The following is a 12,986-nucleotide window of genomic DNA, read 5'->3' on the forward strand; positions in this document are numbered from 1 at the left end:
AGGTTTAATAACTTTTTTGAAAGAAAAAACCCCATCATAAAGCACTTGGATTGGACCTTACTTTGTTAATGGAAAGACATATATAAACCTAAGGTAAAAACCAAAATTACGTTCAAAGAGAACTAATAATAATTGACAAAACATGAAAAGTTCGAAGAAATTTAGCAGATACTTCCTTTAATATAAGAAAATCATGATGTAAAGGCAAATTTGTGGTGGGCCAAAAGAATAAATACGGCACAAAAATCCATCAAAAATGTAATTAATTAAAGAAACTTTGGTTGCAAAATTATGAAATTATTTTTGTTTGTAAGGAAAAAAATTCAAAGGTGCATGATGTTAAGTGTTAACGCGGTCCGAAGAATATGCAGCTTGTGAATTTATGCAACCAAAATTCCAACCCCATCACTTTTCAAGAAGGAATCCAATACAGAAAGCCTACACCTTTTATTATTTCTTTGAATCCTTTTATAATTTTTATTTTACATCTCATGGTTTCGAGGACATAATTGTTTTTCGTGAGATTTCAAGGATGTGGATCCTACTTTTGGTAATTTTTGCTGTCAAAATAAACCTGGACAAAATTTATTTGAACTTAATGTATAGAGAAACAAATTGCTACGAGTAATTATACTTTGATTTCAATTTGAATAGCATCAACTTTTATATGTAATCAACCATCATGGGGTTACTTCGTTGGTGTTATAGGGGTTACTAGGTTTGTGTTATAGGGGTTATTCGGTTAGTGTTATAGGGGTTACTTGGTTAGTGTTACAGGGGTTATTTTTTTCTTTTACAAGTGGTCACATAGTGTGGTTAGGCGCACACAAAACGCACATCTTTAATAGAAGTATGGAGTAATATTTTGAGTGGTAAATATGTTGGTAATCATCTAAAGCGTTTATCAAATTTAACATAGTGGCATCATTAACATATTTAGGGTTTTTCTGTTCACCTTATTTTCACTTATTTTAGGTGTAATAAGTTCAAATAAGTTCAGTTCAGGAAAAATAGGTTCTGATAAGGGTTACCCAAGTACAAATTTCAACTAAAATAAGTTTTAATAAGGTCAGATAAGTTCAGGTAAGTTCAGATAAGTTTAGATAAGTGAAAATCAGGTGAATAGAAAGGTATATTGCTATAACTAGACTTGAGAAAACTGAATCATATTAGATAAATTGAACTATATTGCTTGACTCGATACCAAAAACTGTCATACCCTATTTTGACATAAATGATGGTTTAATCAACTTGAAAAATCAAAAACCAACATTAATTGGGTTTTCATCAAAAATTTCCTACATCAATTGCTAAAAAGATTACTCCATTTTAACTTTTATAAATTTTTTCCAATAATGACTTAAACAGTTTTATTCTCGTATGAATAAATTACTCAACCTAAAAGTTTATGTACTAAAAATATAAAGTTAAACTGTCAATAAAGATTCCATTTATATGACTCCGTGTTTAAATAAGCTAAAATTATATGATTGTAAAACAAAGTATCACATTACGTAAACATAATAAAATCCGAACAAACTCAAGACGAACGACCAATCGGCCGTAACCACCTCTCCTTAAAACTCATTCAACAAACAAAACCCCCGGAAGGTGGTTTGCGTACGGGTCAATACAAAGCAATGATATCGCAAATCGCACGGTTGATATATTTGACGTTGCAAAATTACGAGTAAGGTAGTCTAGTGTACTTACATTACAAATAATCTAAAGATTACATTTTTACTTAACAACAAACAAAAACAAAGCAATAATTATATAATTAGAACAACAAACAAAAAAAAAGGCAGATAAATAAAGCCACAAAAATCACAGGTGAGAAAGTGAAAGAAAAGAAAAACAATGGAAAAGAAGAAGAAGGGTAGTAGTGGTTTTGGTTTGTTCATCTTCTTCTTCTCCAGAATCCTTCTTCTTCTTTGAGAAGGAGGAAAATTTCCCAGAAATTGCAGAAGAAAGAGAAGATTAATTAATAATTTCCAAGGTTTTGGTTTTATGGAACAAGAGCTTGCCATGCTTAGGCAGCTTCTTTCTCACTTTCATGAACTCTCTCAACTTTACGGCTATAATACGACATCGTTTCATCCTCATCCTCTTCTTCACTCTTACTCTTATTCGTCTTCTTCCTCCCCCAGGTATAATTTCTCATCTGATCCGGATTTTTGGGTTGATTTTGTTTGTGGGTCTGTTTTATTTTTGATTTTTATGGTTTTTTCTTTTTGGGTTTTTATTGTTGCATTTTATTCAATTTTTTGTGGGTAATTTATTGATTTTATTTGTGAAAGATGAGGATTTTTTGGTTTGTGATTAATTTTGATTTTTTTCATGTTATTGTGATTAATTTATCAATTTATTCAAACCCTTTGATTGGGTAGCTGTGAGTTTTCTGGGATTTAGCTAATATGCAATTTTGATTGTAAGTAATTGAAATTTGTCCATGTGTTTGTTTGAGCTTTGAATTGAGGAAATAGTGATGAATAACAGTGATTGTAATGATTCCCTTTTTACCATGGCGAGGCCTGTCATGTCATGTCGTGTAATACCTACGATTGGAAGGGAGTAGAAAGCAGGGAGATAACCTCTTGGCTTAATTGTAGACACTCTTGAGATCCCTTTTCGAACTTGCTCTGGTTTCGAGTTAAGTGATGGACTCAATCACTCAACAACCTGGTGTTAATTTGTTGGGTGGAAAGTGGCTGGTTAGGTAGATTGTATTGACACACGGTTGTAAGGTTTTCGATGAGGTAGCTTGGATTTGGTGCTTATGTGTGAAAATTATTGTATAGTTGGTGGTATTAGTGTTTTGGCCTTTTAGGTAAGTAACAGTATGCTTTTGCTCCTCTAGGGTTTAATTGGCATTTTTTGATGAAGTGAATTAGGAATAAAGTTTTCCATTCAAGGTAATGATTGGAATTACTTCTACATTAGAAAAAAGTTTCCATTAAAGGCAATGAAGCCTTTAAAAAATCACAGTATGAGGGAGAACTATCTATGTAGGGTAGCCAATCATGCAAACATGGTGAGACTTGCTCCAAATCACTGTCAAGGGGGAGAAGGGGGGGGGGGTGAGTTGGGGGCGGAGGGTAGGGAGAGGAGGGGATGATGATGTAATATTCCTCGAGAAAGGATGTTATCCCTAATTGAACACATCTTTATTAGTTTTCTTTTTCCTTGAGATTTTATGCATGTCAAGGTGAGAATGTGATTATGAGATCATGCTGTCTCTGATATGAAGTATAATTTCTCTTTTAAACATACGCCTAAATTTTGTCTTCCCATTAAAAGTAGTAATGCTCATCTGCAACCTTAAAATGGACTATGTTTTAAGTGTCATCTTATTACCAAATTTCAAAATGAGTGATGATATACACAGTAAGCATAAATACAGTGAGGAATAATGATTAAATGACTACACTAATCACTAAAGTGAAGCTTCAATGAATTACTACTTGGTACGTATGTAGCGAAATGCAGAGCTATCTTAGATGATATTTTTCTTTTAATTGCTAGATTATTGCATATATTATAAGGTGTATGTGTGATATTATGGATAATATACCACATGATTTTATGCCATTAAGGTTGATTATGCTTTGGAAAGAGTTGTAGATCATATCTTGCTTCTTTCTTTTTTTTTTTTTTTTTTTTTTTTTTTTTTTTTTTTTTTTAAGGCTAGATTATTGCGTATGTCATGTAGCTGTGTCTGCGTGATATTATGGAAAGTAATTCGAGGCCTTTGTCAAATTTACAATGTGCTATTGTTGGATCGTATTTTGAGCATGAATTCACTTTAGAAAGAAACATCAAACCATTTCGTAAGCAGCGCAATTGCACTTGGCTCTTGCTGAAGCAGGATATGGGAAGGATGTGGATTGGTCTTCCCTAAGTTAGTACATGATTTTTTTATATTGTTCCAAGGCCAACTCTCTACCTCAGAAACTGATTTCTAATTTTAGGTTGAGTTGATATGAGGTTGACCTTAAGGAGTTGCTAAAAGGATAAATGTGTAGCAGATGTTGATGAGAGATAAACTACTTAAATATAGTAGTAGTAGGGTTTTTTTTTTTTTTTTTTTTTTTTTTTGGTGACAGAAACTAAATATAGTAGTTTCTGGGAAGTCGCAAACCACTGAAGAGCTGGTGTTGGATGGCCTTTGAGATTAGTGTTACTAGGGTTATTTATAAAGGAAGGGAACTGGAAGGAACAGGAGGGTAAAAGGCAGAGATGTTTATGGCTATGGTTGAGCTTTCTATTCTGATTGTCCTGCCATCATACCAATGGGAGTGGTATGGCAGTTGTTTCATTCAGAAAGATGTTTAGTTGTTTTAAAGTCATTGTATTTAGATAAAGAGAAGTACAAAATTCATCCAAATCTTTTTTGGGTTAATAGTTTGCTCATCTCTCTTAACTCATTGACTGTGAACCACATTTTTTGTTTCTTTATAGAAAAATTTGTTAAGGCATGTTTGGAGCGTTACCTCATGAAAATTAGCAGTTTGAAGGGGTGTTTAGACTGTTTACCCCTTCTAATTGGAGTGGGGGGCAGAGCAGTGGTGGTTTAGGATTTAGAGTTAGGGATTTGAGTCATGAAGTCTGTTCTTGATTTAAAAAAAACAGAATGACACATTGGTTTCTCCTATGAGTTGCATCTGCTTCACCAAAGTAATGGCCTAAAGGGCAACAGTCAAAACTGTTGCTTACTGTTCATTTGTTCAGTGTTGAACATCGTGACTTGTATTGTGTGATTAATGAAGGTTGAGGTGAGGCCTACTGCTGGTGTTATAGAAGTAAAATTGGAAGTGATTTTGAATAAATATTTGCTAGAATTAATTGTATTTTAAAGCATTGAAGCTAACTATATATAGACAATGTGGTCGACCTTCAAAACAGTATTACCTTTTGCTTCCCCTTTCTATATTAAAATTAGGGAAGATAATCCCTCACTGTCCCTCCCTTTTTCTTCTGGATTTTTCATCCAAACCCTATTCATCTTGCTACATTTATCTTTGTGGTTCAAAGCTTTTAGAGCATCAGGTGGATGAATATACAATTTCTAATTACTATGTTATATGAAGATGCTATTTATCAAGCTTTAGGAGGATTAAACATCAGCACCTGTTACCCTGTTAGTGATCTCTGTCGTTGTTCTGAGATTTAGTTAGGTTACTGTTTAATGAATTATACTTGGAAGTGATGGGACAATGACCTAATTGGATTTTAGGGTTACATTCTTGACTTGATGAACCTATACATCAAATGTATTTATTTGGATGTCCTCGATTTAAGGACAATGCCATTTACATGCTGTATTGCACAGTCTACAGAGACAATCACTCCTAATTCAATCCCAGGGGTTTTATGTGGATATTTGCATTCCACATATTAGCTGTTGCACTCCCTCTCTTAATCTTGTTATTTGAGAGGGTGGGAATGTTCTGAAAATTTGGGAGTGAAAGCAATTTCCTTGTATCTAATGTTAAAAATCCTTGCTGTATTTGCAGACCTTAAACTATTTATACTGATCCTCATGATGATTTGAAGATTTTGTTTATTGTTTTTACATGCTAAAAAGGCATATTTGCTTATAATTATTTGATTTATAGTTGCTGTTTTTACAGTAGCTGTTTCCTCAATCTTGATGACAATCTTGTGGAAGAAAACTGCAATAGCGTCATCATGCCAGCTGAAAAACCTGGGAGTTTAAAAATGGTCGATCATTATAAGCCACCTCCCACCAAGAGATCTCGGAAAGAACGAAATCGTGGAAAGCATTCTGGATCCTCAAACTCATCTGAAAACATGAGTCAGGAGCTCTGGAAGGAATTTCCTGAGGACCTTTTGGAGGCAGTCATTGCTAGGCTTCCCATCGCTACGTTTTTCCGCTTCCGTTCAGTGTGTCGGAAATGGAATGGCATGCTTACCTCGAGGAGCTTTACAGAACACTGTGCCCAAGTGTCTCTATCACAACCTTGGTTCTATACCATAACTCATGAAAATGTGAACACAGGGGCTATTTATGATCCTTCTGCAAAGAAATGGCGCCATCCTACCATCCCTCCACTTCCTCCTAAGGTTATCCTGTTGCCAGTTGCTTCTGTAGGGGGTCTCGTCTGCTTCCTTGATATAGGTCATCGGTTGTTTTACATATGTAACCCTCTGACCCAGGTTTGGAAAGAGCTCCCTCCAAGATCTGTCAAGGTCTGGTCCCGTGTTGCTGTTGGTATGATTCAATATGGAAATTCAACTACACATGGCTACAAGATATTATGGTTCGGTCGTGATGGGGAGTATGAAATCTATGACTCTCTAAAAAACACTTGGGCACGCCCGGGAAATTTGCCCTCAGGAATCAAGCTCCCACTTTCACTGAATTTTAGATCAAATACGGTGTCTGTCGATGCCACGATCTACTTCATGAGGTCAGAACCTGATGGGATTGTGTCCTGTGACATGGTGAGCGGGATTTGGAAGCAACACCTCATCCCAACCCCACCAAACTCGACCGACCACAACCTTGCGGAGTGTGGGGGCCGAATCTTCTTGGTGGGATTGCTGACAAAGAATGCTGCCACTTGTGTGTGTGTATGGGAGCTTCAGAAAATGACGCTCTTGTGGAAGGAGGTTGACAGAATGCCAAATGTATGGTGCTTAGAGTTTTACGGAAAGCACGTGCGGATGACTTGCTTGGGCAACAAGAGTTTGCTCATGCTGTCACTGCGGTCACGACAGATGAACCGGATCGTCACCTATGATGTGGCGAAACGGGAGTGGTTGAAGGTTCCTGGTTGTGTTCTTCCACGTGGGAGGAAACGGCAATGGATTGCTTGTGGAACTGCTTTTAACCCTTGCCTTACCGCGGTTCCTTAATAGTTCTATTCTTTTATTAATTGCCAAGTACTTTCCATGTTTTCAGATGCTGCAACATTCAGGCTTCAGTACCCTGCAAGAATACTTTGATTGTAAGAATACAATGGCTGTTATCCTTACCCAAGTGTTTGAATACACGAAAGTTTGTTGTTTTTATTTTGATTATTACAAAATTAAGAACCTGCTGAGCAGTGTATTTTAGAACTTGCAAAACTTAACATCCGAGACGGTGTCATGTAAAATTGATATACTACGGAGTACTTATTATTTGTGTCATCTTTGGCAGTGTTTTGTTTTTGTTCTAATGTTGTGGGTTGAACATTATATCACAGCTTTTGAGAGACAGCATGCAAAACGCGATTTTGGCCATAGGTGATGAGCTAGCTACAAACGATAGAATTTCTGTTGATTCGTGTCATTTGAAAACGCAATTCTAAGCATAAACCACCTTTTTTTTTTTTTTTTTTTTTTTTTTGTGACATAAGCTTCATCAACAGCTATTACAAACTAACAGAATTCAACGAAGGACTATATTGAGCTAAACTAGCTCTTACAACTACACAAAAACAAACACAAGCCCTTGAAACCTTATTTCCTGCTGCATCTTCGCGGCTTGAAATAGAAAATTGTCTCTGAAAATGCTTCCTGGAATAACAAATTTTACCTTTGATCCCATCTTCGACTGAGCTTGAATAACAATCATGTGAACAGAGTAATTATGAAGGTCAAAATAATAAACTATGAAGGTCACAAGCTGTGAAAGCAACCAGAGCCAAATATCTAAGTGTTTCCTTAATTACTCGGGGAAAATTTGAAACAGCATTATATATGGAAAAACATCTATAGTCTACTTAACCTCTGTGAAAGGATCTCCGTCGCCAGTTTTACTTCGTATGTAACAAATTGCTGTAAATCCCACAGGATCAGTTCTTAGGATCTTTGCAAACTTCCTGAACTGTCAAGAGTTCATGTCAGAGCTAGATATCACAACAGTTCTTTTTGTCGACGAGCTTGAGTACACCATACAGGGGTCTTTGGCTCCTTGTGCAATCTTCCTGCACAATCTGAACTGCCTGTAATTGCCACGAAATCAATCTTGATACACTTCAAACTTGTTGAGAAGAGCACCGTAAACAGAAAAAGACTGCACGGTGCTCATATCATCTGTTCCACAGCACACACAGGTTGCAGTCACACAATGCCTCTTGACTCTTGAGCATGTAGCATACTTAGTTGAGCACCAGACTTTACCAAAGACTTATAAATGGATTTCCGATAAGAAGAAAGAGGAAGTAATATCTCCAAAGGTGCCCTTGTATACAAAAATAGGTTGATAGTTGATACTGCGGGGACTAGGGAATATTATCATTAAAATGTGCTATATTCAACATATTGCAAATAGTTTAGATTGTTTGAAGACAAATGACCATTTCCAAACCTACTTGGATCCGAAAAGAAAGACAAATGAAGGTCTAACCATCTTAGAATTTATCTAATTATGTGGCCAATTCGCTACATATTTTGCGCTTTTTTACTTTCTATAAGCATGGTAAAAATGGAAATTTTGAGCAATGCTCCATAAGAGTATGAACATCGCCAATTACAATATGCAACGTCCAAGGACATGAAGGGTTCCCTTCTAAACAAGTAAACATTCATCCGTTGAAAACTACTACTAAAGCAATTGCCTTTGCTATTAAAAAGGTAGTGTTTTTTCTATGTTGAGTCTTCGTGATGCTAAAAGGATCTGTTATGTCTCTCCTGATAGCTGAGGATGACCCATCCCAGCCGAAATTTTTATGTAGCGAACTACACGTAACAATCTACAAACTTTAACTCTCTTGTCAACTTGAGGGGGAAAGGAGCGAATAACTACTTGGACGACCATTCCATAACAATATACGTATTATTGCCGCACAAGGATTTCAGTACTCTGTAACTTACATTCTGTTTTAAGCCACCATCTTTTCCATTGAAAAGTGCAGGCACTTAGTGAAGGAACTGACCCAGACTGTAAGTGTATCATCAAAGCAATAGCAGTAAGTAAAGGGAGCATGTTAAACAAGCGAGTAGAGAATGTGCATCACTGCATCTTATTATTTATTCAAATTTGCATTCGAACAACACGGTTGGTACATTCATCTCGATTACTACTATTTCTGTGGACTAAACATATGAAAAAAAGCTAAACATCACATTGTGCATTTAAGCCATTCCTCCACTTGTGGCTGTCCTGATAATCTGGAAGAGAGCTGAAAAGGAGGAAATAAACAATTTTAGTAAAAGAGCTTACACAACCACATGACAAATTTATAAACTTTCGTCAACAATTCAAAAGATGGGTTGATTCTAACAACCAGATAAGATGTATGGTTTTTCCTCCCAAGTTCCTCTTGAAAAATAGTTTCAAGAATTGTGGATTTTATTTTCCACAGATTTTATAACTTCAGACTATCAGGAATCATGTGTAGAAAAGGTCAAGTGCGTCCTCAGCGAACAAAAATGAAGAGAGTAATATGACCAAAGAAGGATGCAGATAGAGAATAAAGAATCCAGATGAAAATGCAACCAGAATATGTCTTTTCTATTTCAAACAAAAAAGGTAGAGTCAATCCTCAAAAGGAATATACTGCAAATCTTGAAGCCACATGTAGAAATGAAACTCAGTTTCCACCATCAAACCCACACCCTGCCCTTAAAAAAATAGATAAATAAATAAATTGTCCATACGCTTAGTCTTGTTCATGCATAACTAGCATAGTCAAACCTGAAGCCCTCGAAACTCACAATTAGTCAGGACTCAGGACTCAGGGGGAAGGGTTTCTAGACTTTCTACAGCTTGAAGCTGCCAACTGAAAATAAAGTAATAAGCCTTAGAGCATGTTTGGTAAGGGATTTTTTTTGCTTGAAATTCAATTAAACCATTACCCTTACCAAGTGTTTGATTAGAAGGTTTGAGTAACAATTACCATTATCTAGAGGTAATGGTTTCCACCTATTTGTTACCTCTCTAAAACCTAAGGTAACAATTACCCTTACCCTCCTTAAACAAATAGAAAGGAAGTTGGGTTAAGTGATTTCATTCCATGGTTAAACCAAATAAATGAAAAGGTAATGGTTAAATGATTTCTTTCCTCCCTTTATTTGTTTCCTGTCCATTCCGTTTCCAATATTCATACCAAACAGCCCCCTTAATGTTTACAGCAATGATGTGCAAAACTTCAGCCTTCAGGTAGGGCAGTTTCGAAAATACCAAAGAAATCAAACGATGTTCTACTTTGTATATGTTGTGCAGCTGTTAATGTGGCCAGTCTACAGGAAACTCTCATATAAGCAATTGCAGAAATCAAAGCCATCTTTCTAAGCTTAAATGCAAATCACACCCTAAATATCCTCAAGGCCCTCAACTATTCCCAAATCTCCGTGAACAACCTATAGTCACTACACTAGGACAGAGGTATTGAAGTATTGTAGTATATGGCTTCAAGAAGTCTTGTGTCATACCAGACAATAAAACATGTAAAAAAAACTAGGTAAAATTCTTCCTACAAAACAAGGATGGCTTTGAAAAATAACAACCAACAATTAATGACAAAGTAAAGCAAAACAGAAGCTTACATGAGCCAATGACAACGAATACAAAGAAACCCAACAAAATAGGCCCAACGGGATAATCAGAACCCTTCTTGACAGTAGTCTCGGGAACAAAGCCTCTCTTTGTGACATTCTTCTGGAACTTTTCGTTCTTCCTGTCAGCAACACGTCTTGAGGTCGTCTACATAAAAGACACACATCACACAATGAGCTAATATGTAGCAGTCATACATTACAAAAGGGTCATTTAGATGCCAAATCCTCAAAGGGTGTTCTACATTCTATACATACGTATATTCCACCAACAATTCAATAGCCAATATAAAATCCATTATGCTAATCTCAATGAATGCACATTCATTACAAAGCGTTCGACGAATCTTCAATCATAACTTTACAACTGCACATAAAACTTGATGAGTGCATAGAATTGAACCTTATATACACCATAAACTAACTATTAACATTTAACACAAATGCACAATCACCAAACACATATACAGAACAACTCACCCACAAATATAAAAACTAGCAACAACCATATATTATATCAACCATGTATCATTTTCATACACCCCGCCAATAACCATTCTTCTTAAATTTTCTCAAAATATTGCTTCTGCCATCAAAATATTTCACACATATCAAACCCCAATTACTCAATTTTTATTTCAATTAACCTTAAAGAACCATTAAATCATCCTCCAAATAATCTAAGAAGAATTTTACAATCTAATTAATACACCAAACACAAGTGGTTTACCAAATCAACAAATTCCAACGTTATATTATAAAATATAACAATTAAATATTAAGATTTGGGTTTTGTTGTTAAAATTTAAGCCATCAGTTCATGCATTGCAATTCGCATCTGCATGCAGAAAATGACAGATCTCATTCACACTTTATCAACAAAAAAATCAAACCCATTTCAAAATTCAATCATAATTTAATCAAACAAGATCCAAATTCATGAATAAACCAAAAAAAAAAAAAAAAAAAAAATTAATTGCATGAATGTAATTAACATTCAGTCAAACATATCAAAAAATTGAAAATTCAACAATAAGATCACAAATTTACCAGCCAAAAGAGAAAATCATAATAAACATAAAATTAGTTAAAATTTACAACATTATAAAAAGCGAAATCAAATTATAAAAAAAGGGGGATTTAAGAGAAAAATACCATGATTACTGGGTGTTTGAAAAAAAGAAAAACAAGAGAATTTCACGGAATTATCCGAAGAATGTGAAAAAAGAAAAAAGTTTTTCTCTTTACTCCGGAAAAAACATGAATTCCTCTGTCTAACACTTTCTCTCTCTCTTCAAAGCGGCTTTTTTGTCGGTCTGAAGAAATTTGTTGATGGTTTTAGAGCTAATTTATGAGAAATTGAGAAGAGAGAGAAATCAAGACTCCCATTAGACAGCCTCAGTCTTAAACGTCAACGCTATGACATGGCATGTTGTTATTGGTGTATTTTGTCTACGTGGATGCCACGTTTACATGTGTCTCACTAACGTTGTAAGAAGTACTACGAGTACTACTTGTATTAGATTGATTTTTTTATTGGTTAATTTTAATTATGAACTATATTGATTCAAAAAAACGATTACAGATTACGAATTGCGGTGAAATTTTTTTTCATACTTTATAGGGCATGTTACTCTATTCATCTTATTTTCATTTATTTCAGGTTTTATTAGTTTGTATTAGTTCACTTAAGTTTAGATAAGTCCAGGTTTTCTGATAAGGGTTATCCAAGTACAAATTATAACTAAAATGAGTAGATAAGTGAAAATCTGGTGAATAGAATGCATCCATAGTGTTGTTTTAATATAAAATCAAGTGTTCACTTTACGTGTCTAAAAATTCTTCTTGTTTAGACGTTGATTATCTTATGAAAAACTGGAAAAAAAAACAAACATATAATATGATGATTGAAGGAAGTATTTGGTATCATTGGAATAATTTCATTCTCCTAATGTCTTGAATTTGATATTCAAGGTACACCAGCAACAGAACTCTTATCGAGAACCGTGGGACTGAGGTCCTTAGAATGATGCCTTTGAGTCTTTGGCATCCTTTTACCTTACCTTCAACTCAAAGGTATAATTGTACGTACAGTGACTCAAGTTAATATTGAATTCTTAAAAATTTTGTGACAAATTGATGATACATATATACTTCATCGTCTTGATTATATCTATAGACTATATTAAAAAGAAGGATTTTTTTGACAATTACCACCTACAATTGTTGCTGTTTTTGCAATTACTACCTACAATTTTATTTTATTTTTTTTAATTTTACCACCTACTATTTTTTAAAACATCAAAACTTCCTACCTATTTGGCTCTGAACTGAAGTGTGATGTCATGTGAAGACCACTAACTACCTTCTCACCTTATTTCCCTCCTTTTCTTTCGTTCTCTCTCAACTTCTCATCCCTATATTGTACTCCTCTCAAAATTGGGGAAAAACTTCAAATTAAATTACATATTCATGTT

The 12,986-nt window shown here is 34.9% G+C and overlaps 2 protein-coding genes across 4 annotated transcripts; one reads left to right on the forward strand and one right to left on the reverse strand.

Annotated features, from left to right (window-relative positions):
• The first annotated feature begins 1,525 nt into the window (after window positions 1–1,525).
• On the forward strand, window positions 1,526–7,158 carry LOC110711068 (F-box only protein 6-like). 3 transcript variants are annotated; one of them, XM_021889441.1, is made up of 2 exons: window positions 1,526–2,150; window positions 5,619–7,158. In XM_021889441.1, exons 1-2 carry the CDS (start codon window positions 2,011–2,013, stop codon window positions 6,880–6,882), a joined length of 1,404 nt encoding a protein of 467 aa, XP_021745133.1. In that variant the 5' UTR covers window positions 1,526–2,010; the 3' UTR covers window positions 6,883–7,158. The 3 variants fall into 3 exon arrangements, with proteins under 3 accessions (XP_021745133.1, XP_021745138.1, XP_021745136.1); XM_021889446.1 differs by having other exon boundaries at window positions 1,527–2,150; window positions 5,637–7,158; XM_021889444.1 differs by having other exon boundaries at window positions 1,531–2,150; window positions 5,634–7,158.
• A 1,794-nt stretch (window positions 7,159–8,952) lies between these two features.
• Window positions 8,953–11,860, reverse strand: LOC110711084 (stress-associated endoplasmic reticulum protein 2-like). The gene is made up of 3 exons (XM_021889456.1): window positions 11,665–11,860; window positions 10,501–10,657; window positions 8,953–9,134 (listed from the first exon to the last, which is right to left on the reverse strand). The coding sequence occupies exons 1-3, from the start codon at window positions 11,665–11,667 to the stop codon at window positions 9,088–9,090; spliced, it is 207 nt and encodes a 68-aa protein (XP_021745148.1). The 5' UTR covers window positions 11,668–11,860; the 3' UTR covers window positions 8,953–9,087.
• Between the last annotated feature and the right edge of the window lie 1,126 nt (window positions 11,861–12,986).

Source organism: Chenopodium quinoa, unplaced genomic scaffold (assembly GCF_001683475.1).
Source record: "Chenopodium quinoa cultivar QQ74 unplaced genomic scaffold, ASM168347v1, whole genome shotgun sequence".
NCBI classification, from domain to species: domain Eukaryota; kingdom Viridiplantae; phylum Streptophyta; class Magnoliopsida; order Caryophyllales; family Amaranthaceae; genus Chenopodium; species Chenopodium quinoa.

Bases quoted from the DNA above. Each gene is read 5' to 3' on its own strand.
- LOC110711068 (XM_021889441.1), top strand. From the start codon at position 2,011: ATGGAACAAGAGCTTGCCATGCTTAGGCAGCTTCTTTCTCACTTTCAT. The intron at 2,151-5,618 runs GTATAATTTCTC...TTTGATTTATAG, and splicing joins TCGTCTTCTTCCTCCCCCAG to TTGCTGTTTTTACAGTAGCT.
- LOC110711084 (XM_021889456.1), bottom strand. The intron at 9,135-10,500 runs GTAAGCTTCTGT...CCTCCTTTTCAG, and splicing joins ATTCGTTGTCATTGGCTCAT to CTCTCTTCCAGATTATCAGG.